This window comes from Colletotrichum higginsianum, chromosome 4, assembly GCF_001672515.1.
Source record: "Colletotrichum higginsianum IMI 349063 chromosome 4, whole genome shotgun sequence".
Taxonomy (NCBI): Eukaryota; Fungi; Ascomycota; class Sordariomycetes; order Glomerellales; family Glomerellaceae; genus Colletotrichum; species Colletotrichum higginsianum.
Genome location: NC_030957.1, coordinates 3,363,878 through 3,387,772, shown reverse-complemented (window position 1 = coordinate 3,387,772; position 23,895 = coordinate 3,363,878). Strand labels below are relative to the sequence as shown.

General features: G+C 54.7%; 8 protein-coding genes across 8 annotated transcripts; 4 read left to right on the top strand and 4 right to left on the bottom strand.

Moving 5' to 3' along the window:
• Positions 1 to 2,962: 2,962 nt before the first annotated feature.
• CH63R_06335 (putative Acid phosphatase) lies at positions 2,963 to 4,381 on the bottom strand (the record flags this gene model as incomplete). The annotated part of the gene is made up of 2 exons (XM_018301310.1): positions 2,963 to 4,085; positions 4,134 to 4,381. 2 exons carry the CDS (start codon positions 4,379 to 4,381, stop codon positions 2,963 to 2,965), a joined length of 1,371 nt encoding a protein of 456 aa, XP_018159160.1.
• A 771-nt stretch (positions 4,382 to 5,152) lies between these two features.
• Positions 5,153 to 6,896, bottom strand: CH63R_06334 (Phosphatidylinositol-glycan biosynthesis class S protein; the record flags this gene model as incomplete). The annotated part of the gene is made up of 2 exons (XM_018301309.1): positions 5,153 to 6,529; positions 6,612 to 6,896. The coding sequence occupies 2 exons, from the start codon at positions 6,894 to 6,896 to the stop codon at positions 5,153 to 5,155; spliced, it is 1,662 nt and encodes a 553-aa protein (XP_018159159.1).
• A 2,691-nt stretch (positions 6,897 to 9,587) lies between these two features.
• Positions 9,588 to 11,768, top strand: CH63R_06333 (AMP-binding enzyme; the record flags this gene model as incomplete). Its single annotated transcript, XM_018301308.1, has 3 exons — positions 9,588 to 9,594; positions 9,831 to 10,585; positions 10,638 to 11,768. The coding sequence occupies 3 exons, from the start codon at positions 9,588 to 9,590 to the stop codon at positions 11,766 to 11,768; spliced, it is 1,893 nt and encodes a 630-aa protein (XP_018159158.1).
• A 1,308-nt stretch (positions 11,769 to 13,076) lies between these two features.
• On the bottom strand, positions 13,077 to 14,014 carry CH63R_06332 (uncharacterized protein; the record flags this gene model as incomplete). Its single annotated transcript, XM_018301307.1, has 2 exons — positions 13,077 to 13,331; positions 13,394 to 14,014. The coding sequence occupies 2 exons, from the start codon at positions 14,012 to 14,014 to the stop codon at positions 13,077 to 13,079; spliced, it is 876 nt and encodes a 291-aa protein (XP_018159157.1).
• Positions 14,015 to 14,968: 954 nt separating this feature from the next.
• Positions 14,969 to 16,291, top strand: CH63R_06331 (methyltransferase domain-containing protein; the record flags this gene model as incomplete). The annotated part of the gene is made up of 4 exons (XM_018301306.1): positions 14,969 to 15,114; positions 15,321 to 15,871; positions 15,945 to 16,062; positions 16,117 to 16,291. The coding sequence occupies 4 exons, from the start codon at positions 14,969 to 14,971 to the stop codon at positions 16,289 to 16,291; spliced, it is 990 nt and encodes a 329-aa protein (XP_018159156.1).
• A 167-nt stretch (positions 16,292 to 16,458) lies between these two features.
• CH63R_06330 (uncharacterized protein) lies at positions 16,459 to 16,743 on the top strand (the record flags this gene model as incomplete). Its single annotated transcript, XM_018301305.1, has 2 exons — positions 16,459 to 16,470; positions 16,537 to 16,743. The coding sequence occupies 2 exons, from the start codon at positions 16,459 to 16,461 to the stop codon at positions 16,741 to 16,743; spliced, it is 219 nt and encodes a 72-aa protein (XP_018159155.1).
• A 1,759-nt stretch (positions 16,744 to 18,502) lies between these two features.
• Positions 18,503 to 20,874, top strand: CH63R_06329 (Hexose transporter; the record flags this gene model as incomplete). Its single annotated transcript, XM_018301304.1, has 7 exons — positions 18,503 to 18,890; positions 18,964 to 19,001; positions 19,055 to 19,254; positions 19,307 to 19,436; positions 19,494 to 19,631; positions 19,726 to 19,975; positions 20,138 to 20,874. The coding sequence occupies 7 exons, from the start codon at positions 18,503 to 18,505 to the stop codon at positions 20,872 to 20,874; spliced, it is 1,881 nt and encodes a 626-aa protein (XP_018159154.1).
• Positions 20,875 to 21,214: 340 nt separating this feature from the next.
• Positions 21,215 to 23,220, bottom strand: CH63R_06328 (Choline transporter; the record flags this gene model as incomplete). The annotated part of the gene is made up of 7 exons (XM_018301303.1): positions 21,215 to 21,441; positions 21,500 to 21,736; positions 21,792 to 21,903; positions 21,974 to 22,179; positions 22,229 to 22,805; positions 22,867 to 22,949; positions 23,007 to 23,220. 7 exons carry the CDS (start codon positions 23,218 to 23,220, stop codon positions 21,215 to 21,217), a joined length of 1,656 nt encoding a protein of 551 aa, XP_018159153.1.
• Between the last annotated feature and the right edge of the window lie 675 nt (positions 23,221 to 23,895).

Genomic DNA, 23,895 nt, shown 5'->3' with positions numbered 1-23,895 from the left:
TGTGTGGCGGTGCGGAGAAGAACGAGCGAGAACTGGATGCCGGGTATGTTGAGGGTGCGAGCAAGAGACACAGGCGTTGATCAGAGGAAATAGCCGTAAAAGAAGCGTATCTTAGCAAGCAAGGAAGAATAATGAGATGAAGCAGAAGCGGCAGCAGCGCAGGCGTCAGCTGGTTGTAGTTGGAGCAAAGTTGTCGTGAGAGACGTGGTTTGGGTGACACAAGGCCAAGGCAGACAGGGAAGTGATGCAGATCTCTCGGCGTTGGGTGCAGATGACCAGATGGAACAGGAGGAGGGTGACTGCGGGAGATGAGCGAAAGGAGGCGTCAGAGAACAAGGGAACAAAGTACCACCCGTGGTGGTTGGAAGCGAGCGACGACGAGAAGGGTAAGGAGGAACAGACGGGCGCAGGCGGGACGAGATGGCTGGCTAGATGGCGGGTGGTGGTTGGATGATGAAGCAACGGATCGGAGGACTCGAGTCTTAGGATACGATACTGCACTTAGAAGTCGAGAAGCGTGTGATGGGTAACTCGTAGGTACCTAGGGAAACGTCGGAAATAAGAGGGAAAATAGGTGAAAGGGGATGGGAAGAGAGAGAGGGAGACAGAGAGAGAGAAAAAAGGATTATCTGGCCGTGAGTGTGGCCTGGACCTATACTAGGACAGGTATGTAGGAAAAGATGCAAGCTGGCGATGCAACAAGATTGGGATACTGGCTGGCAGTGACAGTGCGACGACACATGCCCGTCGATGGTCCGGACCAGATGGAACGAACATTGTCGGTGGGGGAGGAGAAAAGTGGACGGTGATGACAGTCTACGGCGGCAGGCCCACCAGCTGACTCTAGACTCGTTCCAGTGTAGACACTATAGACAGGCCTCCCCCACAAATTACCTCCACACACAGGGCGGGCCAGACACCTCACGCCCATCCTGTCACGCTTCCCTTTTTGCGAAAGAGACTCAGGATTCGAAACCTGAGGCATTTCATCCCGAAAAAAAGGAGACACAACGAGAAGAACAAGGGAAGAAACAGCATGTCCACGTGCATGTGCCACCTGCCGCAGGACTCACTCACAGTAGGTAGGCGCAATGGACGATTCAGTGCCAACTTATTGACCTGTTTCTTCACATCATTTCTGCCGCAGAACACTACACTACTAATATCATTCATGTATATTGGTATCATCTCTTTCCCCAACCGCCAAGTACACATGTACCGAGTCCCAATGCAGGAATCTCACTAATCACCACAGACACAAAAGTGAAAGGGCCAAAACGGCAGCCGGGGGCTGGGACTCTCGGCTTGTTCAGGCCAGATGACCTCCCCCGGGCCCTTTAGCCCCTCATGGATCCATCATTTCCCGCGCTCTGAATGGCCCACCCCGGATTTGGGGATCCTGGGGGAGGGAAGGGGGGAGAACACCAAGCAACACTGCATCGCCAACTCGACGTCCAATCATGTCTTGCCGCGGCACACCCTCTCGCCGATGATGCGTCTCCACACGCTCTTCCTTCACTTTCTTCTGCCATTGTTGCCTTTCGACATCTGCGAGCCAACCGCCATCCGCTCTAGCCCGCCCGAGACTCTCAGCTGCCCAGCAAGTTCATGCCATAGTAGCGTACGAACCCGGTAGAAACGGGCTGAGGAACCGCTCCCCCTTCGTTGCAACCTGCTTTCCCTCGCCGTCTGCTTATTGTCTCACATCACATCAGAACAGACGCTCAAACATTCGTCATGTCATTCGCTCTCATCCGCATCTCCTAGTAACCCTAGTCTAGCCGATGAGACCCGGGACCGGCCGCCGTATGAAGTCCCCGTCCATCTCAGCTTGCTCGACCGTTTCCTATCACCCTCCCCTCCCACTACCCAAGCATAATCGGTATTGATACCGCCTAACTTGCCATATTGCCGGCATCACGCGCTGCGCAGATACGCTGAACGCGGCGGGTCCTGAGGCAGCACGGGCCTAATCATGTCCACGGCGTACGATGTATTGCCCTCGGAGACAAGTAGACGAATGATGCCTCCTGGTATCTGGATGAAGAACCCAATTTTCTAATGGCAACCCCCTTCCCCCGCCTCCATCGCTCCTCCATGCCCATGATTAGGGCACGTGCCGCTTCGATCTGGAAGGTCATCGCTATTTTTGCTGAATTTGCTCGGGACAAGTCGACCGTTTGTGGTCAGACAAAATGAGGAAAGAGGGTGACCGAAACGCCGCTTCAACGGCTGAACTGCCACCTTCCTTCAACCGTGGCCCACCCCTGTTCGAGGCTCCGGCTACCCACCTACCTACCCACATCTGCTTACAGGGAGACTGCCTACGTAGGTACAGAAAATCCCAGGGTAGGGACGAGATGCACGGGACACCGCTTCCCATACAGTATACAAGCTGATAAAATCTGTCCCATCTAGTTCCCATCTTTGTTCTCGGGCAACCCCTCCTCTCCATTCCCCTCGTGATTCAGACTTTGATTCGGTTCCACCATCGTGTCTCATGCCGGTTGCTTCCAATTCACTCTTTTTACGTACTCACCGAAACTGACACTCTACTCGTGCCCAGACTTCATCGGTCGATCGATTTCCTACAGCATCCAGATCCCGAAGCTTCAAGGCTTCCCTACTTACACCACACTCCTGCCTAACTGTACCTGCAGCCGTCCTGACTCGTTTTTTCCGCTTCATCCGCCGCATGCGTCCTTTGCGACAACGTTGCTAGCACTTCAAATTTCAGCAAATTTGCGTCCCGACGTCATTCATCATCGTCGACGGCCCACTCCGTCAACTTTGTTTAGAACTTGAGGCGTCATCGTCGATGCATATATGTCATCGTTTGGTCGGATCATGCGCGAGTTTCTCGAGCCACCAGACTCGATTCCCTTTCGCCTCTGCCACGAGGGACCGTCTCCGTAAGCATGCTAAAGAAACGATGCACCGTCATCTTCTGTCGCAAGCCCGTTCATGATTCGCTTGTGACCACATCTTCGCTATCCCCCTGCAACAGCCTTGCTGCAAAGTCACAAACTTTGTCTCGAAGCACTTGAACCACTGTGCCTTCTGTCCAAAAGTGCCCTGCCGAAGGTATTTCCTCGCCGTGAAAGTGTGATCCCTCAACCCCCTCGAGCCGTCCCGCCCAAGCCCGCAGTTTGGCAACCGGGACAAAGATGTCGCGGTCACCGAATAACGCCAGAGTCTCGTTCTCGACCAGTTTGCTCTCGCTCATTTGCCTGTGATCAGTCGTGAAGGCCGGCGCGCCCTGATCCCGAGGCTTACCCGCTCGCGAGAACAGTCCTCGCCCAGGCGCTGCCGGAAGAAAAGACATTGTCGCCAGGTGCGTGATGACCCCTTGCAGGGGAGATATAAGTAGGTATGCTGGCCGCACTCGAGTTAAATCGGCCACTTCTTCCACCACAACCGAAACCTCATGGTTCGATGGTATGGTCTCCAGCTTTTCCTGGGTCACAGCGACACCTTTGTGATGATGCCGTTTTGTTTTTGCAAGTAACTCGCTGACGCCTCGCCGGATCTTGTCTTCGGCATCTATCGAGAAAGATCTCCGGGTTTCCGAAATCGACCGCCGAGCTTCGTGGCTCTTACGTTGCGTATCTTCGTCGCCTCCAACCCTCATGCCGAAGTATTTCTTCCGCGGCGACATTGAGCTCGCAGCTCGGGCGCTCGCCAGGATCACATTCTGTTGCTCAGCCAGATGCTGCGCACGTAGACGAATATCGGCAGCCGCAGAACCAGCAGCGGGTAGCTTGAATTGTGCGAGGATCTGCGACATGGGCGGGATCTGGGTTGTTATCATGGCCCCGTACGAATAGCCGCTGAGAAGGAGCAACGGATGCTCTGATGAGGAGGACTTGGTTTGCGCACCGGCTGTTGAAGTTGTACGGGTTGTCGTTGGCGATGGCGTGGCAGCAGGGCGGTATGGGTCGAGAAAATGCATGTAGTATACTAGGAAGCCGACGAAAGACATGTAGTCGCTGCGCTCTGGCTTTGCAGTCCAGGAAGTACGACCGGCTGAGCCTGCGGCGCCTCTATCGTGGACCATCGTGTTAGCGACAGAGTCAAACGCTTCTCTAATGCATTGTTCCAGCGTCTTCTGGAATGTGGTTTGTTTGCCTTACCTAAAGTTGAAGGTGCCCACGAGAAAGCCCTGCCGCAAGAGGGTGGCGGCAATGATGTCAACAATGGGATCATCATAGGATCCGCCCAAAGGCGCATACGGATGGGCGATGACGGCGGCGTGTCGCTTCCATGGTGAAGGGTTTGACGCGGCGGGGTTCAATGCGCGACAGTGGTACACACGACAGTCCAGAACGGTGTCATCGTGGAGGCTGGGGAGCGTGAAGCTCAACGTTGGTTCGGGTAGCATTTTCTGCTCCTCATAATGGAGTCATTGCTCGGGCCGTCGACGGGTATGGGGGAGCGCAAGGCGACGATCGCAGGCGTTGGAACCGGTGTTGGGTGTGCCAAATGAGGGTTAAGAGCTCGTAAGTCGGTGTTGTTGTCGGACAGAGTCAATGGGGCTGAGAGAGGCAGTCCCTGCGCAATCGCCGACGGGGCAGACGGATGCGCGGGATGTGTGGATATTAGTGGATGGATGGGTTGCGTACCTACCTAGGTAGGTAGTGCGCAGGTTCTCAGGCTGAAAGCCCCTGCCGAAATTCAAAGCTTCATATACAGGTAGGTAGGTACCTTACTGGAGGTAACAGTAGTGCCAAGGTAGGTGCCCAAGTACCTGGGTTCCTAGGTACCTACGGAAGGAATGGGTTATCTATTGGACCCCGCACAAGCCCCCGCCTCACCGAAACTCAGCGTTCATAGAATCCTGTTTCCTTTCTAGACATCGAGCCGTGGCATCAACGAGGACAGGGTCGCCATGAGGATTCACTAGCAGCTTGCATTCTGTATCATGACCCACCAGCTCCCGGGCACCGATGGAGCAACAGTGCATGTGCTGTCAGCTTTGACTCAAGCTAGGTAAAAAAAGAGAATCACATGTATATCCAAGGTTCGGGTTCAACATCCTCCCACCATTGTCATGCTTCACCAGTTGGCCGAGAACATGAGGTTTGTATAAACTCCAATTCCAATAGGCTTTCTACTTCCTCTTACGCTAGTGTCGGCCGGTCTGTCACATTCTCTAAAGCTTTTTCTTCGCCTCGGCCTCGGTTCTTTCACGTCTTCGTTTCCTCCAGGCCTTGATCTCGTTCAACAGGCCCATGACCAGCGGCACACCTACCGGCCCAAGCAGTGGCAGGTAAACGGCAATTTTGTGCTCGTCGGGGAAGTAGAGTTGGCCAACCATGCTCTTCTCAAAAAAGGCTCGCTCCGCCTCGGCCTCGGCAATCCTGGCATGTTCCAGCCCCTCCGGTCCACCCAAGCTTGCACACGCGAGCTCTAGGTGATGCATGGTTTTGGCAACGCCATCCGCAACGTTGCGGGGAATAGAGATGGACGGTAATGCCAGTGACAGCCTCGCCAGGGATCCCAGAGTAGACGATGCCCGCAACAAAAGATCTGCTGAGCGGATTCGCGTAAGAGTCGACAATCGGAGGGGAAGAGACCCAGACTGGGGCGTTCCCAGCAGAGATAACAGATGACCGGCAAAAGTAAGCATCGGCTGCTTGAGGGTGGCAGCCGGCACGTGAGATGTCGTCGGCGGCAGCGACAGGAGATAGACCGTTCCCCACTGCGGGATCAGCCAGGACTGGGACGTCTCGGACCCTGAGTCCAGTCCAATCGTCTGGTTTCCGACGAAGAGAAGGAAATTCACCGTCGGGGCGCCACCGATGGAGGGAGAGAGTGGCCATTCGGCTGCGTTGATGAAAGACGCAAGGTCTTCCTTGCTCAGGACTTGAGACTGGGCGCCAGGCGTGGCGTAAAGCTGCACCTGAGTGTCGATCGTGAAGTTGTGGATGGGACTCAATACATCGAGCATGGGCTTCATGTACGCCTGGATGGCTGCCTCAACTTCCCACGTGTTGGGGGCAGAGCCGCTAGTGAAGAGTGAGAAGCTCAAGTGATAGGTCGGCGAGTACCGCAAAGAACGAGTCGTCCGCTTCGCCAGCGACTCGGCCGACTCGGGCGACGTGCCCTGAGGCTTCGCATCAGTAGCCCCTGACGCTGCTGAAAGAAGGTATGATATGATTGCCTGTTCCTCGGCGTAGGTGGAACGCAGCTCGTTGGCGATGTACGAGGCCAGCGCGGAAGAGGACGATGTCGGCGAGGGAACCGAGTTCGGTGGGTAGGTGATGTCGAGGACCGGGGAATGCGGGTTCAGCGATGCCGTCGTCGTCTCCCCGGGACTGAGACGAATTGTCAGGGCGATCTGCGAGTCATCTTCGGTGGCGGATGGGGCATCACTCTGGGGCGCGAGCTGGAGACGCAGATGGTGACCCGAGAAGTCGTTTAGGTCGTCGAGGGCGTGCTGAGTGAGACGAAGGAGGTTCTGCGCCTCTTGCTCCTGAAGCTTGTTGGCCCGCACTGATATGCGGAGGGGAAAGACAGGACGACAGGCCTGGAGAAGAACCGAGTGGTCAGCAGGATTCTCTCGACTTTGAATGCGTTGCCGGCGGGGAAGTCGAATGGCCTTCTCATACCTTTCCATCTGCCCAATGTTCCATGTCACGCAACGGCAGGTTAGCACGATAGATGCTCGTGGTCATCCACCATATTGGCAAGCCCAAAAGCAGCACAATGGCCCAGAAGGCAAGAATGACGAAGGATCGGCGGCGCACGTCGGACGGCTTCTCAGGAGGCGGAGCCTTGCGAGACTCGGGTTGCGGCGGCGGGACGGTAGTCGTCGGCTGGTCACTGGGCAGGCCGGCGCCGGCTGCCGGGCTACTTGTGTCGTCAATGCCGGGCATTGGGGCAGCCGTTGCCATATGCAGCAACGTTTGGATCGGGCTGCGCAGCGATCGTGAAGCTGGGAAGCACAATGGGAAAGCTGTAGCGCGTCGGTAGGTGGTGTTTAGTACGGGGACGGGTACACATGTACAGCACATGCAGCGCAGTGCTGACATAATGCATCTCCAGCCGAAAGGTAATTAAATACCTTGTTGTTCGCGATGAGATAGCCAGGGAACCTTGTCATTCCATGGTGACGCCTGGTCACGTGCTAAAAAAAAAAAAAAAAGGACATCTCGTTCGTGGTCGCATCGCACTGCCACAACAGCTTCATCCACTGTCGTCCTGCGAAGAGCAGAGTCAAACACGCATCGAGCTGACAACTGAAAATATGTACTAGAAACAATTTCCGGAAGCATTTAACAATGACTGTCTGGACTATCGAAACTTGTCATGTGCACCTCTCAGCCCCTTGTCATAGACTGACGTGTGCGAATGCGAATACTGTAGGGCTCTCGCAGGCTTTGGGCCTGCGCCTCATAGGTAGCCAAGAGACAGACGCTGCTTGCCGACGAAGTCGCGACGCCGCGCAGCGAGTAGCAGGTTCGGCAGATGAGCTCATCGTACTTCAATCGAGCGAGCGGACATCTCAAGGGATGGCGGAGGATTTTGATTCGAGCCGTCGATCTTGTGAAATTTCCTCAAAGCAGCTGCAGCGTCGCGATATTATCAGTACGCACTGAGCTGCGCGATTCTATAGTTCGATCCATTGCCAGTCTCATTTGAAGCGTCCGAGTCGTCAAGACAACATGGGCCCGAAGATAGGCAGACTAAAGTTATCCTTTCTTTTTCCCAACTTCGGAATGGCCCAGGAACAACGATGGACCCCTGCTGCATCGGGCCGTTCATCAAACAACGTCCGTCCGTCCGTCCGTCTGGCACGAGTTGTTGGTCTCTTCATGCCCAACGGGTCTAGAAGTCAGAAGTCATGACAGCGCGAGCTATGTTGATCGCATGCCACACAAGCAAACACCGTATGTATAGCGCCTCGGCAACCGTTGCGGTCACAAAGTTCATCGGAAACACTCCGGGTAATTCGTTGCGATCCGAAAAAGCGATGCTGCCCGCACCTGCGAAGATTCAACAATGTGGCAGGGTGCCGAGAGAGGGAGGGAGGGAGAGGGGGAAGGAAAGCGAGCGGCAGCAGGCTCGTTCCCATCATCAAACAGGGACAAGGACCGGCATTGAACACGACAGAGAAGCAGGAACGAAAAGCATGGGCCGGCCCCGCTCTCGAACCAGCAAATCGCAACTCGCCGTTGTAGAAGCCTCCCCCATTGGTGTGTGCTGTGCACGTTACCTGCGCTGCGATTCTTGCCCCCCCACGCCGAATCGCATACTCAAACAAGTACTGGCAACGTCTGTACACAGAAGTTGGACGCAAGACCCACGAGCTTCGCCAGATGCCGAGGCACCCAGCTAGCTTCCTTGTCGCACACCTTCTAGCCTAAAATGGCAGGCAGGCCAAGTCTAGCGATGCAGCACAAACGCAAGTGCGCAACTCGCTGTCAGCGTCCGTCCAGTGCTGTGTAAGTACCTATGCGGAACAGGCGTTCATCGATCGCACTCGCATTGCGCCGCTCACATCCCCCCATTCCTTCAACTACAACCCTCAAACCCAGTCATTGCCTTTTACGACGACGCGGGGCACACTGTGGCATGCTCTCCCAACGCTCGACTTACACCGAGGCCAAAGATGACCTTCCCAAGTGCCACAAAGCGTGTGTAGCTGCGGAACCACGGGCAACTGGGCAAGCCCCAGCGCCAACACCAGCGCCAACGACCTGCCGTGTTCCTCGGCTGTTGATAGGCGATGGGCGGTGATGGCGTGCCATGTGTCCATGACCTTGGCCCATATCATCGTCAACGTGGAGCTTGCCACCCGGCGGCCTAGGTTCGGGGCCCCATGCCCCTACCATGTGAAAAGTTCCCCGTCGTCCCGCCCTTCTGGTCGCCAAGTTTGCTTCTATGTATCCGTATCCGTAATTGACGGGGTAATTGCGTGGGCTCACACGTCGCACAAGCCGAATGCTGAGGTCACGGCTCCTTCGGATTGTACCAGACTTGGGTACGGATAGAAGCCCGCGAGACCTGGGGGGTTCAAATTCAAGAACACAAGCGTAGCGCCATTGCTGGGCCCGCATCGCATCGCACCGTGTCGTGTCGTGTCTCGTCGTGTCGTGTCATGCATGATAGGACCGACGGCTGGTTTTATCTCATCTTTCAACCCACCCCCCGGTATGGATCCCTCAAACCAGGGACGACACATCCCAACGCCGACTGCAACACAGGCTCTCTGGTCTGGATTTTAATTCTGTGACGACCTCGACAAGTCGTTACAAATACCGACCCTCACCCTCGCGCAATTGGTCCATTTTTTGACTCCGAAGCTCCCACTGCTCTTCTTCCTCTCAACCATCAGGTCGGCTAACAAGCTTGGGCTCATACACCAACGCTCCAGTTCCAGTGCCTTCTTGATTGGACTACCAGCCACTCTCGCCAAGAAGACGTCTGGCCACTTGCCGCTTTGCACTGCCACGCTGTCTGCAAATTGTACATAACCTCGACGAACCCTGAACGGCCCCGGTGCTGCAGAAGGAAGATCTGGCTGGCCCTTCGCATTTCCCACGCCAATGCCCTGGGAGCTTTGCTAAATCCCAACCAACACAATGCCTGGTAAGTGGCCTACTATGTGTGTGCGTGTGTGTGTGCGTGTGTGCTTCTGTGTGCCGCAAGGCTTGCCGGAAGAGTTCGCATCTTGTCGTCATGATTGCTTAAAGTCTTCCCCCCTTGTCCCCCACGCGGCAATCGCGCATTTCTTCAGCCCCCAACCGTAACTGTAGCATTGGATTGGCTCCCAATCACATTCTTGGTCCGATTACGCTGACCCAGCACGTCTTCCAATCGTTTAGTTCCGCTCGCCCTTGCGGTACCAGCTGCGGTCGCAGCTTATTCCTACGTCAACGCTCGAATTTCCTTGTGGTATGACCGACAACTGCTCACCTGCGCCTTGCCCGCGACTCTCTCCGCGCTCTGGCGCGAACGAACCGACCAACTAAACCAATTCTACGTCCTTGAGCGCGCCGCGCTAAACAAATCTTCGGCCAACCGCACATTCATTATTTTCGAGGGCAAGATATACACCTATCGGGAGACGTACGATCAAGTCCTGAAATATGGCACTTGGCTACGGGAACGCTTCGGCGTCAAGCCCAAGGACATTGTTGCAATGGACTTTCAGAACTCCGACGTCTTTGTCTTCTTGTGGTTTGGTCTCTGGTCCATCGGTGCAAAGCCAGCCTTCATTAACTACAACTTGACCGGCAAACCGCTAGCCCACTGCGCCAAAGCCGCGAAGACGAAACTGATGCTCATTGACCCCAACGTTGTCGCCAACGTTGGTGACGATGTGAGGACCGAGCTGGATGATGTGCAGTTTGTCGTGCTCGACGATGCTGTGCACCGAGAAATCGACGCCACTCACCCCAAGCGCGCGCCCGATTCAGACCGATCCGAAAGCCAGTACCAAAACCTGGCCATCCTCATATACACGTCAGGGACGACGGGCATGCCCAAGCCGGCTATCGTGTCCTGGGCAAAGTGCATTGTCGGAAGTGTATTCACGTCGAGGTTCACCAGCAACTCCCCAAGCGAGGTTTTCTATACCGTATGTAGCATGCCCCTCTATCCTCTGCGCCTGCTTCTCTAACCGCCGACAGGCCATGCCGCTGTATCACAGCTCCGCCGCCCTGCTGGGCTTTCTCAACTCCCTCGAGGCGGGCGCCACCATTTGCATTGGACGAAAATTTTCGACAAAACTGTTCTGGGAAGAGGTTCGCTCGTCCGGAGCCACCATCATTCAATATGTTGGCGAGACCTGCCGATACCTTCTCGCCGCACCGCCTCAGGTTGACCCCAACACGGGTGAGAACCTCGACACGAAACACAAGGTACGGGTGGCCTTCGGCAATGGACTTAGGCCGGACGTGTGGAACAAGTTCAAAGACAGGTTTGGCATCGACTCCATCGCCGAGTTCTATGCTGCAACTGAGGGCTCCTTTGGGACCTGGAACCTGAGCCGCAACGACTTCGCCAAGGGCGCTGTTGGAAGAAACGGCATGCTCTACAGCCTAGTGCTAGGCCTTGACGTTGCGTTGGCCCAGATGGATGAGAATAATGAAGCGCCACTAAGAGACAAGAAGACGGGCTTGTGCAAGCCCGCCAAATCCGGCGACCCAGGCGAACTCATGTTCCGACTCTCTCCCAACGACCTAGACCGCCGCTTCCAAGGTTACTACGGTAATCCTGATGCTACAAAGGCCAAGATCATGCGGAACGTCTTCTCCAAGGGGGATGCGTGGTTCAGGACAGGTGACGTGGTGCGGTGGGATTGCGAAGGACGACTCTACTTCTCCGATCGTATAGGCGATACCTTTCGCTGGAAGAGTGAGAACGTATCAACGCAGGAGGTTGGCGAGGCGGTGGGCTCGCATCCGTCGGTACAGGAAGCCAACGTGTACGGCGTGGAGGTGCCGAGTCATGACGGTCGCGCGGGATGCGCCGCTGTCGTCCTGCACGACCAGCCATCGGAAGACGTTATGAAGAGCATTGCGCAGCACGTCAAGAACTCGTTGCCCAAGTACGCCTTGCCGATATTCCTGCGCGTCATGCCCCCCGAAGCCATGCAGACGACCGGTACGAATAAGCAGCAAAAGCACGTCTTACGAGCACAAGGCGTCAACCCAGCAAGCGCGAGCGTTGGGGTGGTCTACTGGCTGAAGAATGACACATATGTGCCTTTCTCGCAGCGAGACTGGGATGAGCTCAATGGTGGACGAATGAAGCTGTAAAAAAAATACTTTCGGGATCGATTCACGCGAGCGAGATACCACTCTTACTTTAGTCCACATACCTTAGAGAGCATGGCCAACACTGGCCTAACGAACAAATACGTATCTTATGTTGATTGTTCCATGTGTGCCTCCTGGCCACGCATCCGCAGCGCGCGTGCTATTCAACCGACGGCGTGATGCGGATGTGATCGAACCTGCGGGCTCGCTCTATCCCATTGTAACACTTCCCTGCTGAGTGAATACAGTGGAGTTGTCAGTCCGGAAACGCTGCGGATCTGAGGGGGGCGGGATCACCAGTTCGTCCGATGCCGGGTATAAGTTGTGTCCATTCATGTTAGCATCTGTCCGCCCTTTGCCCACTGTTTTGCTCAGTTCTCGCCACTTTCTTCCTCGGTCTTTAGTGCTCGTATCATGTGGGCAACCCGTCCAGAGACTAGGCCGGACCAGGCGGCGTAGGAAAAGATTATAAGAGGTAATTTCCGACGTCAACTGGCGGTGAGAGGCTCTTGATGGGCAGATGATGAACGGGCTCAACGTGCTTGCTCTTGAATGACTACCTCTTGACTTAGTCGTGACCATCATGCTCATATACTGCTGCTAGGACCAAGTCGTAAAGCTACTGCTTATCCTCAAGCCTTAAAAGCCAGTGTGCTCATCTACAAATGTCCCTCATCAAATTTCATATTCATAGCCCCATACAAAAGACTCTCCCGAAATTCCATCGGCGAAGTGTGGTATCGAATTGCCTAGGGACTGGCCCGTGACTGGCAAACTGACGAAGACGGAGTGCAGGTGTGCTAGACCAATTACGCTGCTGTTTCAAATCCTTTGCTATGCGAAGGCAACCTTCACCGTTGCTCAGTCGCAGCCTTTATCCAGCAGCAGCCAATCCTATTCCAAGAATTGTCGTCGTCGTCGTCGTCGTCGTCGTCATCGTCGAAACCCGCCGATAGATCCGACTAAGCACGGCACCGCCGCCGCGTCTCCACCTGCGACCCACGACCTGTAGATCGGAATGTGGGCGGATGACACATACTGTATTGTACCCACAAGGTTGGCCCTTCGCGGACGAGACGGGAATCACCGACAAATTGTCGGGAGAGAAAAATAAAACGAGCCTGCTATCACAAGGACACGATGCGATGCGCCCGTGTAAATCCTTCGTTATAGTTCTTCGTGACCAAATATCGATGCCTCGATATCTGTTTGGGAGGGGGAAAGGGCTCGAGTATAATGATGCCGGTAAATGTGACACGGCACTCTTTATGAGCCAGTGGCTTGAACATCTCTCGGTTCAGGTAGAAATCATCTTGTGGGCAGAAAGTTCTTGGAATCATTCTCCTGTTCGGCGAAGGACTGTGGGAAGGCGGCGAGACCCGCGACGATGGCGATGGCCATTAGGCAAACGCTGATGACGGACCAGATGAGGCCCCAGCAACGAGAGGAGCCACCGTAACGCTGGGCGAAGACGCTGGCGTCGGAGCTGTTGACCTTGCGCATAATGAGGTCGTCACAGATATCCCAGACTGAGTAGAGGGAGCTCATGACACCGATGAAGAGCTTGGCAACAGGGTCAGCTGTGTCCATGAAATGACGATGGCGGAGGCAGCAACACGACTTACAACGACGAATCTCAGCGCTTGAGCGTGTGAGATGAACCAGGCCGCGATCAGCAGGCCAACCGCGAGTAGTACAGTGAGAATCGTGAGCCAGTCCTTCTTACCCCACCACAGGGTCAACAGAAAGCAGACGCCCAGTACCATGGAGGCGATCTTTGACGCGTTGATGTTGAACCCGCAGAAAATGAGTAGGCCACCGATGAGCGAAGAGCCCAAGTAACCAGCCGGAAGTGTGATGGCCTGCTTGCCGCCCTTCATGAGGGTGGCGCCACCCTCGTTGGGGTCGAGGGTGATGGACAGCACTTTGCCCCCGGTGCAGCAGGCGGTGATGGCGTGGCCGAACTCGTGGAAGGCGATGACGAGCATCTTAAAGGGCCACAGGACCTGGCGGAGGAAGGGGACGTTCCAGAGGATGGCGATGATGACGGCGTAGGCGCCGATGATTCCCAAAGTGACACCCTGGGTGTGGTTGACGGTCAGGTTGCGGCGCGCGAGGGCGTGGGAGGTGGTTGCGCGGGCGACCTCGGGGAGGACGACGACGGCAGCGCGCTTCCAGAGGTGCGAGGCAACGGCGCCGGCGTGGGCGAGGCTCTGCCTAGCCGTCGTAGTAGGAACGGGGGCCATGGGTTCGTGCTGTTCCCGTTCGTGTTATTGTTGGTGGTGATGGTGGTGGTGATGTAAATCGATAGCGACAGACGTAGGCGAATGAGCAAACAACGGCAGAGGGATATCCTCCCGATGAGTTCGGGCGAAGGGTGGGCCGGATGTGTATTAAGAACGAATGTGGTTTTTTTTCCGTCGTTGTTGTTGTCGTTGTTGCAGAAACCAGAGGCTATGTGTGTACGTTAAAGGCCTTACAGTTTTCTTTTTTCCTACAAATGGTCGCACGGCATATACGTAAACAAGCAAGGTAAAGAGCTTACGCGGACGTGGGCTGGGCTGAGGCTGGGCTGCATTCCCCCTGACAAGATGGAAAGGGGTTCCACACGGCCCCACCACGGTAGCCGGCACTGGACATGGGCACTGCCACGATGTAGCATGTGCCGCCGCCGGTTGGTTTGGCGCGACAGTGGCTGAGGGACTGGTCTTGGTATCGGTCTACTGCCGGTTATTTTTGGAACCAGAAGGACCGTCTGCTTATATCAGCATTTGAGCCGCGTGAGGCTGGTGAAGTGGCTTGATCCCTATCCTACAAAATACCTTAGTAGAGACGCATACGGACTGGCCTCACTCAACATGCTTGCTTTTCATGCAGGTGGGTGTTTTAGCTTTCCCGTTTCACTCAACGGAAACATGACGTGTTTGTTCTCTCACCACTACTCAACATGTAATACGAATATATGGCCCACCTCGCTTGGGAAGCTCCCATTTAGTCTCCCAAAGCTCTGAAGCTCTGGAAGCTACCTGTCTGCTGCCCGTCTCTGTCGATCCTATCTCTGTGCATTTTGTCCCATTCGACAAGCAGCTCCGAACGCACTTTCGCAACCAATTGACAAAAAAAAAAAAGCCTTTTCCCCTCGGCAACGACTTATACTCACTTCGTTTAGATCGACACCAATCCTCCCTGCACTTCTCACGATGGTCGCTGCCGTAGAGAACCCCAACACGGAGCTCAGCCAGCAATATGACACTCCCCTCGGCCTGGCTCACTCGACCATGCAGGCCCTCAAGGATAGGATCAAACTCCATTACGACCTTGCCAGTGACTACTACCTGAGCCTTTGGTAGGCTTTTTCGCGTCTTGTCTCGCTCGTTCGCCTCGCATATCGTGACACCCTCTCCCATCCCAGCTTGGTCACTCGATTCCCCTGCTTCGTGCCAGCTACCGGGGGGGGGGGGGGGATTCAGTGGCTCACAGAAGCTATGGCTTTGCGCAATGCTCTGCTGGTTGTACATGTAGACATTCCCTTGGCTGACTTGACCATTTCAGGGGTGAACACATTCACCATGGCTACTGGGAGGACGGCTCCGAGACCAAGGAAAAGGCCCAGGTTAACCTCATTCAACTGCTTCTGAAACTCTCAGACGTCGGCGAGAACAGCAAAGTCCTCGATGTCGGATGCGGTATCGGCGGCACCACCCGGTACCTCGCATCAACCCTGGGCTGTTCGGTCACCGGCATCACCATCTCGACGAAGCAGGTTGAGATCGCCAACCGGCTAACCAAAGCCGAGGCGGAAAAGGACTCGGAAAATCCCGACGTCGAGGCGGACAGTGACGGTTTCTTTCGCCTGGGCCGGGGCAGGGTCCGCTTCATCGAGCTCGACGCCGAGAAGATGGGCGATTTCTTCGCCGCGGAGGGTGGTTCCTTTGACGCTGTTTGGATCAGCGAGGCCCTGAGCCATTTCCCTAACAAGCCCCTCTTCTTTGAGAACACGTTCAAGGTGCTCAAAACTGGCGGGAAGTTGGCGCTCGCAGATTGGTTCAAGGCTGAGAGCATAAACGAGACCGACTTTGTCAACGACATCAAACCGATTGAAGGTGGGCAATCATATGCGTGCTTTTCAGCTCACCTTCGACTGTTTTATCTCTTGCTGACACGTCCTGTCGCCAGACGGTATGCTGTTGCCGCCATTGTGCACTCAACCAGAATACGTCGGCTTAGCCAAGAGTGCCGGGCTTTCCACTCTGGCAGGGCCAAAAGACATCAGCAAGGATGTGAGCAGGACTTGGTAAGTCACCAAACACAGAAAGGCGTTCAGCACCCAGACTAACACTCCCCCTAGGGATATTACCTGGTCTCTCGTTCAGAACCCATCTCTTTGGGCCTTCGCTTTCAGTCAGGGGCGAGACGGTATTGCCTTCTTGCAGTCTTTCCGCGCCATGAGGCGGGGGTATGCCAACGGCACCTTTCAGTATGCCGTTATGTCGTTTGAGAAGCCAGAAAAGAGCATAAACTGAGGTGCGCAATTCCCTGTTGCGACTTGCCTACGCGAAGCAGGACGGTAGTCTCAAACTGTCCAAGTACAATAATCCATCATACTTGCATCACAAACCAGTCTTGCAAGTCTTTAGGGCCCCTCCAGTCTGCGAGAAATCGAACAGCTCGCCCAACGCATAATCTACAGATGTCCATGAGCGTATGTTCGATGCTTCTGCTTCCTGATTTTTGTTCAACCTTGCACAAGAACGACTGAGATTTACAGGTATCCCTGGGCATTTCCCTTGGAAATGGAGGTTTTGCCGGAAACGAGTTTTTTCTTTTCATTTCAACAGCCATGCTTCCGAAGTTAATGAGACTCTATAGTCACCAATTCTACGTGGGCTGTTGGTACTTCTGCGACCACGGCTTCAAGCAGAAACATGGACACGTTAAGCCCCCGTATGCCAGACAGACTCTCGCCCGGTTGTGACCATTTGTTTAGAGTTGCGAGAAGGCCAAGCTGAACGGCGTGGGATTTTCCGCAGGTCATCAGGAGGCTTTCGCCAATTCTTTTCCTTGATTTCCCTAGCACAGGAGCGAGAGTCTCAGCCAGCAATTACCGCCCCAAATGAGGCGTCGAAGCAAAGATGACTCCATGCACAAGCAGAAGGACAGAACGCGTGCTTCTGCTTCATGTCCGTCTTATTCCCCAAACGATGACGACAGAAGGATTTTGGTAGCAGTCGCTGCCCGAGACAGTCGGATATGCGCGCCGGGCAGGTTTAAGGAGTCAGACGAAGCCAATCCCATCAATCCGGCCGAGTTAATGGATGGTCCGGCTGGCTACTGCTGAAATACTTCAACAGGCAGTTGCTCCAGTGCTCGAGAATCCGGATCATGGCCCAGACCCTGTCCAGGGCTTGGTATGAAGTCATGCATTGCCTAGCCAACGAGAATTTGTCTTGGGATATGATCCAACCAAAAGCTCCCCGAGACTTCCTCAGATCACTGCTATGTAGAGCCTTGCTACTGCATGACAGTTCCAAAGCGACTGGTCTTGGAAGCATTTGTGAACTTCCGACCCCCGTCTGTTTGCCGCTCACTCGTGGGTATGACGAATGCCGCGCCGTCTGCCGAGAATTACATCCAAAAAGTCCAATGATGCCTGCCTTTCATCGGTTCAATTCGCTGCGGGTTACAGTCGGAGCCCCCACCGCCGAGCACGAGGGTGCCGCTTGGCTGCCTTGCCGATCATCATCCGTTCACCACCATCGGTCGCTTGGCCGTCATCTTGGAGGCTGACACGCAGACGAACGCACGCCGACGTTCTACCTGTGGCACGGCTGAACTATGGCCTGTCCCATCCCACGCTTCCAGAAGCACTCACCTTTCCGTCGCCACTCGGGGTACAGTCCGCTACTGAACGCCCTGCCGAGTTGGATCTAGGTACTCGGCATTAACTCTTGATTTGATTTCACGGTCGTTGTTCGCGAGGCTGCCGTCCATTCGGTGCCAGGGAAGAATAGGAGAAGGGGAAAGAAAGAACGAACGAGGATCAGGGCCGTGTTGAAGGCAAATTCCACCGCCGCGGTACTTCATGGCGCCCCTGCAACTGCTGTGCAGCACATCACGCATCCAAGTGGAACACGAAATCGCGCAACGGCTGCGGTTCTCCGGATTCGAGGTAATACTGTATCCACCCCCGCGGTTCTCCGCGACTTCTCTGTCGTCGGTTAGCCTTGTTCGGCGGCCCAGTGACTTAGAAATGCATTCTAGCGACCAGTTCTCCACCGTAACTTACTCGGCTTGGATAGAGATTCGCAAAGGTTAGGCCAGGCGGTCATGGTGGTCGGGTGGAATACGCAACCAAGGCTGTGGCCGAGCCTTTCTCTCCATACTTTTCCTTGGTCGTTCCACTCCTCCATGTTGATGCTGTGCGGACATTGGCCCGTAGCAATGTATGATATCGCCAGTTCAGCAAACACCCCTCTTCCCGGTGCTCATCAGGGTCTGATGAATGGATGCCCCGTGCCGTAGATATACTGGGGAAACGTTGACGCTCACAGACTATTTAAGGTACACCGACATCAGCACCAAGGCTCGAGTTTTCCCTATGTTCATATTTTCCTCCACGCCCTTCCTACCTGTCTGTACTGTCTGTTCTGTACCTGGCATTTCATTGCTCGGGCACAACTGTGTAGAGCTCCGAACCAGAAGCCCTTAACTTGCCACGATTGTCACAATCAGTCATGCCTCTGCCCAAGGCGGATACGGAGTCTCCTCCCATTGAGGAGGCCTATACTGGTCCTCGTAGCTCCGGCAGTGTTGGAACTGCAGACAAGGGGGCACGCGCCTCCACTGCTGCCCTGCTCCGCAATCCACTCGTCGGACTCACCCCCGATGAGCTTATGGCGGAAGCTGACAGCTTCACTGAGTTGAAAGGATTGCGAGAGCACCAAGAAATCTTCCGCAAGGGCGCAATGGTTGCGCAGGTGATCAACAAACCTGATGGGTTTGAGTCCATCACCGCCTTGGACGACGAGGAAAAGGCAGTGCTTCGCAAAGAAGTAACCCATCGCTGGAGTCAGCCGAAGTCTCTTTACTTTCTCTGCGCGCTTTGCGCGGGTAGCGCTATTGGTGAGTGTCCTTTTTCCTTCTTCTCCAAGACCGCTTTGAGTTCGATGGGGAAACTGATACCGCTTTGCTGTAGTACAGGGCATGGATCAGACAGCCGTCAATGGCGCCCAGGTACACTCTTTTCTACCAACACTCTCGATGAGCAACTCTTAACAACGGTGCAGGAGTTTTACTACAACACTTTTGACATACAAGATGATGCTGCAATGCAGGGGTTGATCAACGGCGCTCCTTATCTCTGCTCTGCGCTGATCGGATGCTGGAGCTCTCCTTTGCTCAACAAATACACCGGTCGACGAGGAACAATCTTCATCTCATGCTTCTTCTCTGTCGTCACCGGATTTTGGATGGCCGCAGCCGATACGTAAGACACCGAGTCAACTCCTGGATTGGGTCCCGCTAAAACACTCCCCCAGCTGGTACAATCTTCTGATTGCTCGCTTCGCGCTCGGATTCGCCGTTGGTGCAAAGAGTAGCACCACGCCCGTCTATTCGGCAGAGAGCACACCCAAGACCATTCGCGGTGCTTTGACAATGATGTGGCAGGTAAGATGGCATTGACCTGTCAAGTTAACATTGCCGTATTGACTAGTAGTTATTCAGATGTGGACGGCCTTTGGAATAGCCTTGGGTTTCATAGTATCCGTTGCTTTCAGGGACACTGATTTCCTAGGAGAGAACACCCAGTGGCGATGGATGCTCGCCAGTACATCCATCCCCCCCTTGGTTGTGATGGTACAGGTAAGGCTTTGCCATATTTTTACTGCCACCTTCTGACCTTGTCTCTGTCCGTTTCTCTGTGTGAGTGTGCAATGATTATCTGACCGTTGAGTAGGTCTACTTTTGTCCCGAGAGTCCACGATGGTACATGGAGAAGGGCAAGTATCAAAAGGCCTTCCAGTCCAATTTGAGACTTCGTAACCACCCTATTCAGGCGGCAAGGGACATGTTCTACGCATACAAGCTTCTCGAGATCGAGACTCAGGCCCGGAGTGGTCGTAACTGGAAGGACTTTTTCACTGTGCGAAGAAACAGACGGGCGGCGATGGCTTCATACTTTGTTATGTTCATGCAACAATTCTGCGGTTCGTGGTTTCAATTCCTTCACACCGACACGGGATTTGTCACATGATTGCTAACGTATCATACACTAATCTAGGTATCAATGCCATGCAAGTGACCGGCCACCTCGCTTGAGGCTATTCGCAATGATGCTAACAACCAACGCAGGATGTACTATTCGACAGCCATCTTCACGACGAGCGGTTTTGACAAAGGCACAGCTCTGCTCGTGTCGATGGGAATGGGATTGGTCAACTGGGTTTTCGCTCTTCCGGCATTCTATACCATCGACACTTTCGGCCGGAGGAACCTCCTCTTGGTTACTTTTCCCTTGATGTCAATCTGTCTGTTCTTCACCGGATTCAGCTTCTACATCCCAGAGGGAACCACGGCAAGACTTGCCTGCATCGTAACGGGCATCTACCTCTTCGCAGCGGTTTATTCCCCAGGTGCTGGCCCAGTGCCGTTCACCTACAGCGCCGAGGCCTTCCCGCTGCACATTCGTGACATCGGAATGAGCAGCGCCACGGCCGTCACTTGGGGATTCAACTTTATAATTAGCTTCACCTGGCCCTCACTCATTGAGAGCTGGGGCCCGACCGGCGCCTTCATGTGGTATGCCTGCTGGAACATCTTTGGCTTCGTCGTGGCCTACTTCTGGCTACCGGAGACCAAGAACCTGACCCTCGAGGAGCTGGACAGCGTCTTCTCCGTCCGCAGCAAAGACCATGCCGAGTATTACACTTCCAAGCTGCCGTGGTACGCCAACAAGTATCTGCTGCGCCGCGACGTGGAGCCTTTCCCTGCTCTCTATGAGCTGGCGGAAGACCAACATCACCACACCGACGGAGCGCACAAGGCCAGCGTGCATCACAACGAGGCTGGACCTTTGTCTGGGGTTTCCGGCGAGAAACAGACCTGAGAGCGGGATTCTTGTCCGTTGGGGAAGGTACATGGTCAATTACGGCTACTTGGATAGATTGCAACACCCCTCCAAGGTAATGATTGCATCAGGCAGGGAGGGACGGATTTGCGCAGTGTTCAGAATCTCCTGGAATATACTTTGATGGGTGCTTAATTCTCAGAGGGCTTCGAATGATAAGAAATCATCGGTAGAGTCTCAACGACTTGGCAGTTCATATTGCCTGGTAGTTTGTACTGGCAGTTCTACCATTTGAACGTTCTCGCTGTCGCTTCCATTGTGCTTGAATGTCATCGTTTCTATCGTTGTTATCCCTATGAACGCATCAACTGAGGGTGTGCTACATGACCTCTGTTGCCTTGACTTCTGTTGCGGTGAACCCAGCTCTGTCTGCCTTCGTAATCTTTGAAGCCACACCGACGGTAGTAATGTACAAGTCCATCACCTTTGGGCCAGGATAGTGCTCAGCTGCATGCACCATCCACCAAAGGGCTGTGATGGCAACTGTGCCTACCAAGATGACACCGCTCCAGTTCATCGTCGCTTCCGTCGTCGGCAGCACGAAAGCTGGTTACCCAGTTAGCATGTAAATTCTGACGATGCATTGTTGCAAGGGAAAACCCACGAAAACAAAAGAGGACATCAAACAGTACGATAAAGAGGACGGCGAGCCCGTTTATGATGTTCCCGGCCTTTCCCAGGTGGAACGGCCCTCGCGGGAAGTATTTCCGGGCCGAGAGCATGTTGGCGGTGAATGGGATAGCGTAAGACACAGATGTCAGGATTATGAACGAGCCCGCCAGTGCCAGGAAAGCTGCTGAACTGCCGAGCGGTATGGCACCCAGACCGGTTGCGACGACACCTGTCTTGTCAGTGTTTTGAAGGCGAGGTCCTCGAGAGGCGTGAGTGTGACTTACAAACGAACAAGGTTGCCCAAACGGGGCAGCTCAGGCTTGTATTGACTCGCGCGAACACCTTGGATAAGGGCACCGCGTTATCTCGGGCAAGGGCCCAGTACGCTCTCGATACCTGGCGGGTGTTCAGTTATTGGCATAATCGAGCTTTCGTTATCAGCATTCAGAGAAAAGGGCTCGCCCACCGTCAATGTCAGGCCCACGCAACACGTCAGAGTACAGCCGAGCATGATGAACAAGAGTCCAAAGGCCGCGCCAGGACTCCGGATACCAGCCGAGCTGGTAGTGGCTTGCATATAAATGTTGGTCAGAGGGAATGAGTTGAAGCCGCCTTGGAGAGCCGTGATGTCGGTGATGGCATACGACAGCGCAACGGCGAAACAGAAAGCGTCTGCCATACGTCAGCTCATGTTTAGAAGGCCGGTTCTCGATCTTCTCACACAGAAAGCCGAGAAATATCTGGAGAAGTATAGCTTTGGGAAGGTCCTTCTTGGGATGGGGCATCTCTTCTGCCATGTGGGTGACGGAGTCCGGGGTGCCAATCGTGAAGGCACCGTTGAGAACGCCCAGCAGGAAAGCAACGCCCCCAGACCATCCTGTAGCGTTATTCTCGTCGAAAGATGCCCACACGAAGTGATGGGTCGCATGCTGCTTAGGCATGACGGCAAGTACGATGATGGTGACGACGCCGCCGATCAAGACGAACCACATTCCCGCATGCTGAGTGTACGGTGCGTACTTGTTGGCAAAGACCACGAAGCCAGCCGACCCCCAGAGAGTGATGAGATAGCCGATGTAGACGTGGAATGGCTGGCTGACATAGTGATCCCAGTTCCAGACGGCGTACATGCTCACGGCGACGTTGCTTGAGATCTGGAGCAGGGATGCCAGCGAAAACAGCCAGCCGTAGAAGTTGATCCAGCCGGTGAAAAACCCGAGTGCTCGGCCCCACCGAGGACCTCCTGCGATAGTCGCCCAGTGGTAGACGCCGCCGGCTGTGGGCACTGACGAGGCGAGCTATGGCGATGCGTTAGGAGTTTGTCCGCAGCACGGGGTTGAAAGGATGGGGCAGACGCACCTCTGACAGACTCAGGCCAATGAGAGTATAGTAGAAGACGGCAACCAGGAGGCCGTAGATGATACCGGGTGGACCGCCGTTGACTAGATCAATACCGGCTCGTTCAGAGATTCACCTTGCGAGGCCCAGCCTGTACTTACGAATGGACACAGAGATGGAAGAGCCCAGGGCTACCCAGGCATTGTCTACGGTGAGGGCCATGCTGGCAAGCCCAAGAAACCCGTATTGGCGTCTAAGTTGATCCCTGTGACCGGCAGCGTTCAGAGCAACGCCATCTTGAATCACGACAACCGTCTCGTCGTCGGAGGCGAAGGCCGACTCGGCAACTCTGTCCCGCGGCGTTGTCCTCTTCATTTTGAAGCCTCAATGCCCAGAAAATCCGGTCCTCTGGGGTCAACAAGGTGGAATCGGACTGAAATCGCAGGTTTCCGAGTGACGAAGACTATGAACTTTACGATGAAGGGGCCGGAAACAAGGATGAAAAGACGCAGGGGGCGAGTTGAGCGGAAAGGCTGAGGGTAGCGAGCCCCTCCCCACCAGAAGACAATGAGACGAGACAGAACAGACGAAATATGTATGATCCCAAGAGTCACACATTAAGCCTGCTCAGTGTGGTAGCATTGCGTCGTTGCGCCATGTCTTGGGATGGAACATTGGATTAGGCGCTGGCCTCCTTCCAGTGGCTGGCAAGGCAAGGTCAAGCGGCGCCAGACTCAGATTGACGTTGCATCGCGTTGGGCTTGCTATGCTAGATGTGTCAGCCCGCAGGCGCTGTTGCTGTTGTACATCGAAAAAGAAGGACCGTAAATCAAAAATACAAATACCTAGGTACTTGGTAGTGTAGTGTGGAGTGTTGCTATTGTTGTTTGGCTAATTACACCAAGGTGCATGGGACGGGCCGTCCGATAACTTTTGTTCTCGATCGACCACTCACAGGAACAAGCCCTTCACGGAGCGTGCATCCTGCTAGCTTATCCCTCGTCCCCCTAGGAGGAAGAGAGGTTCTCGAGTGGATAACCCTATATGGCT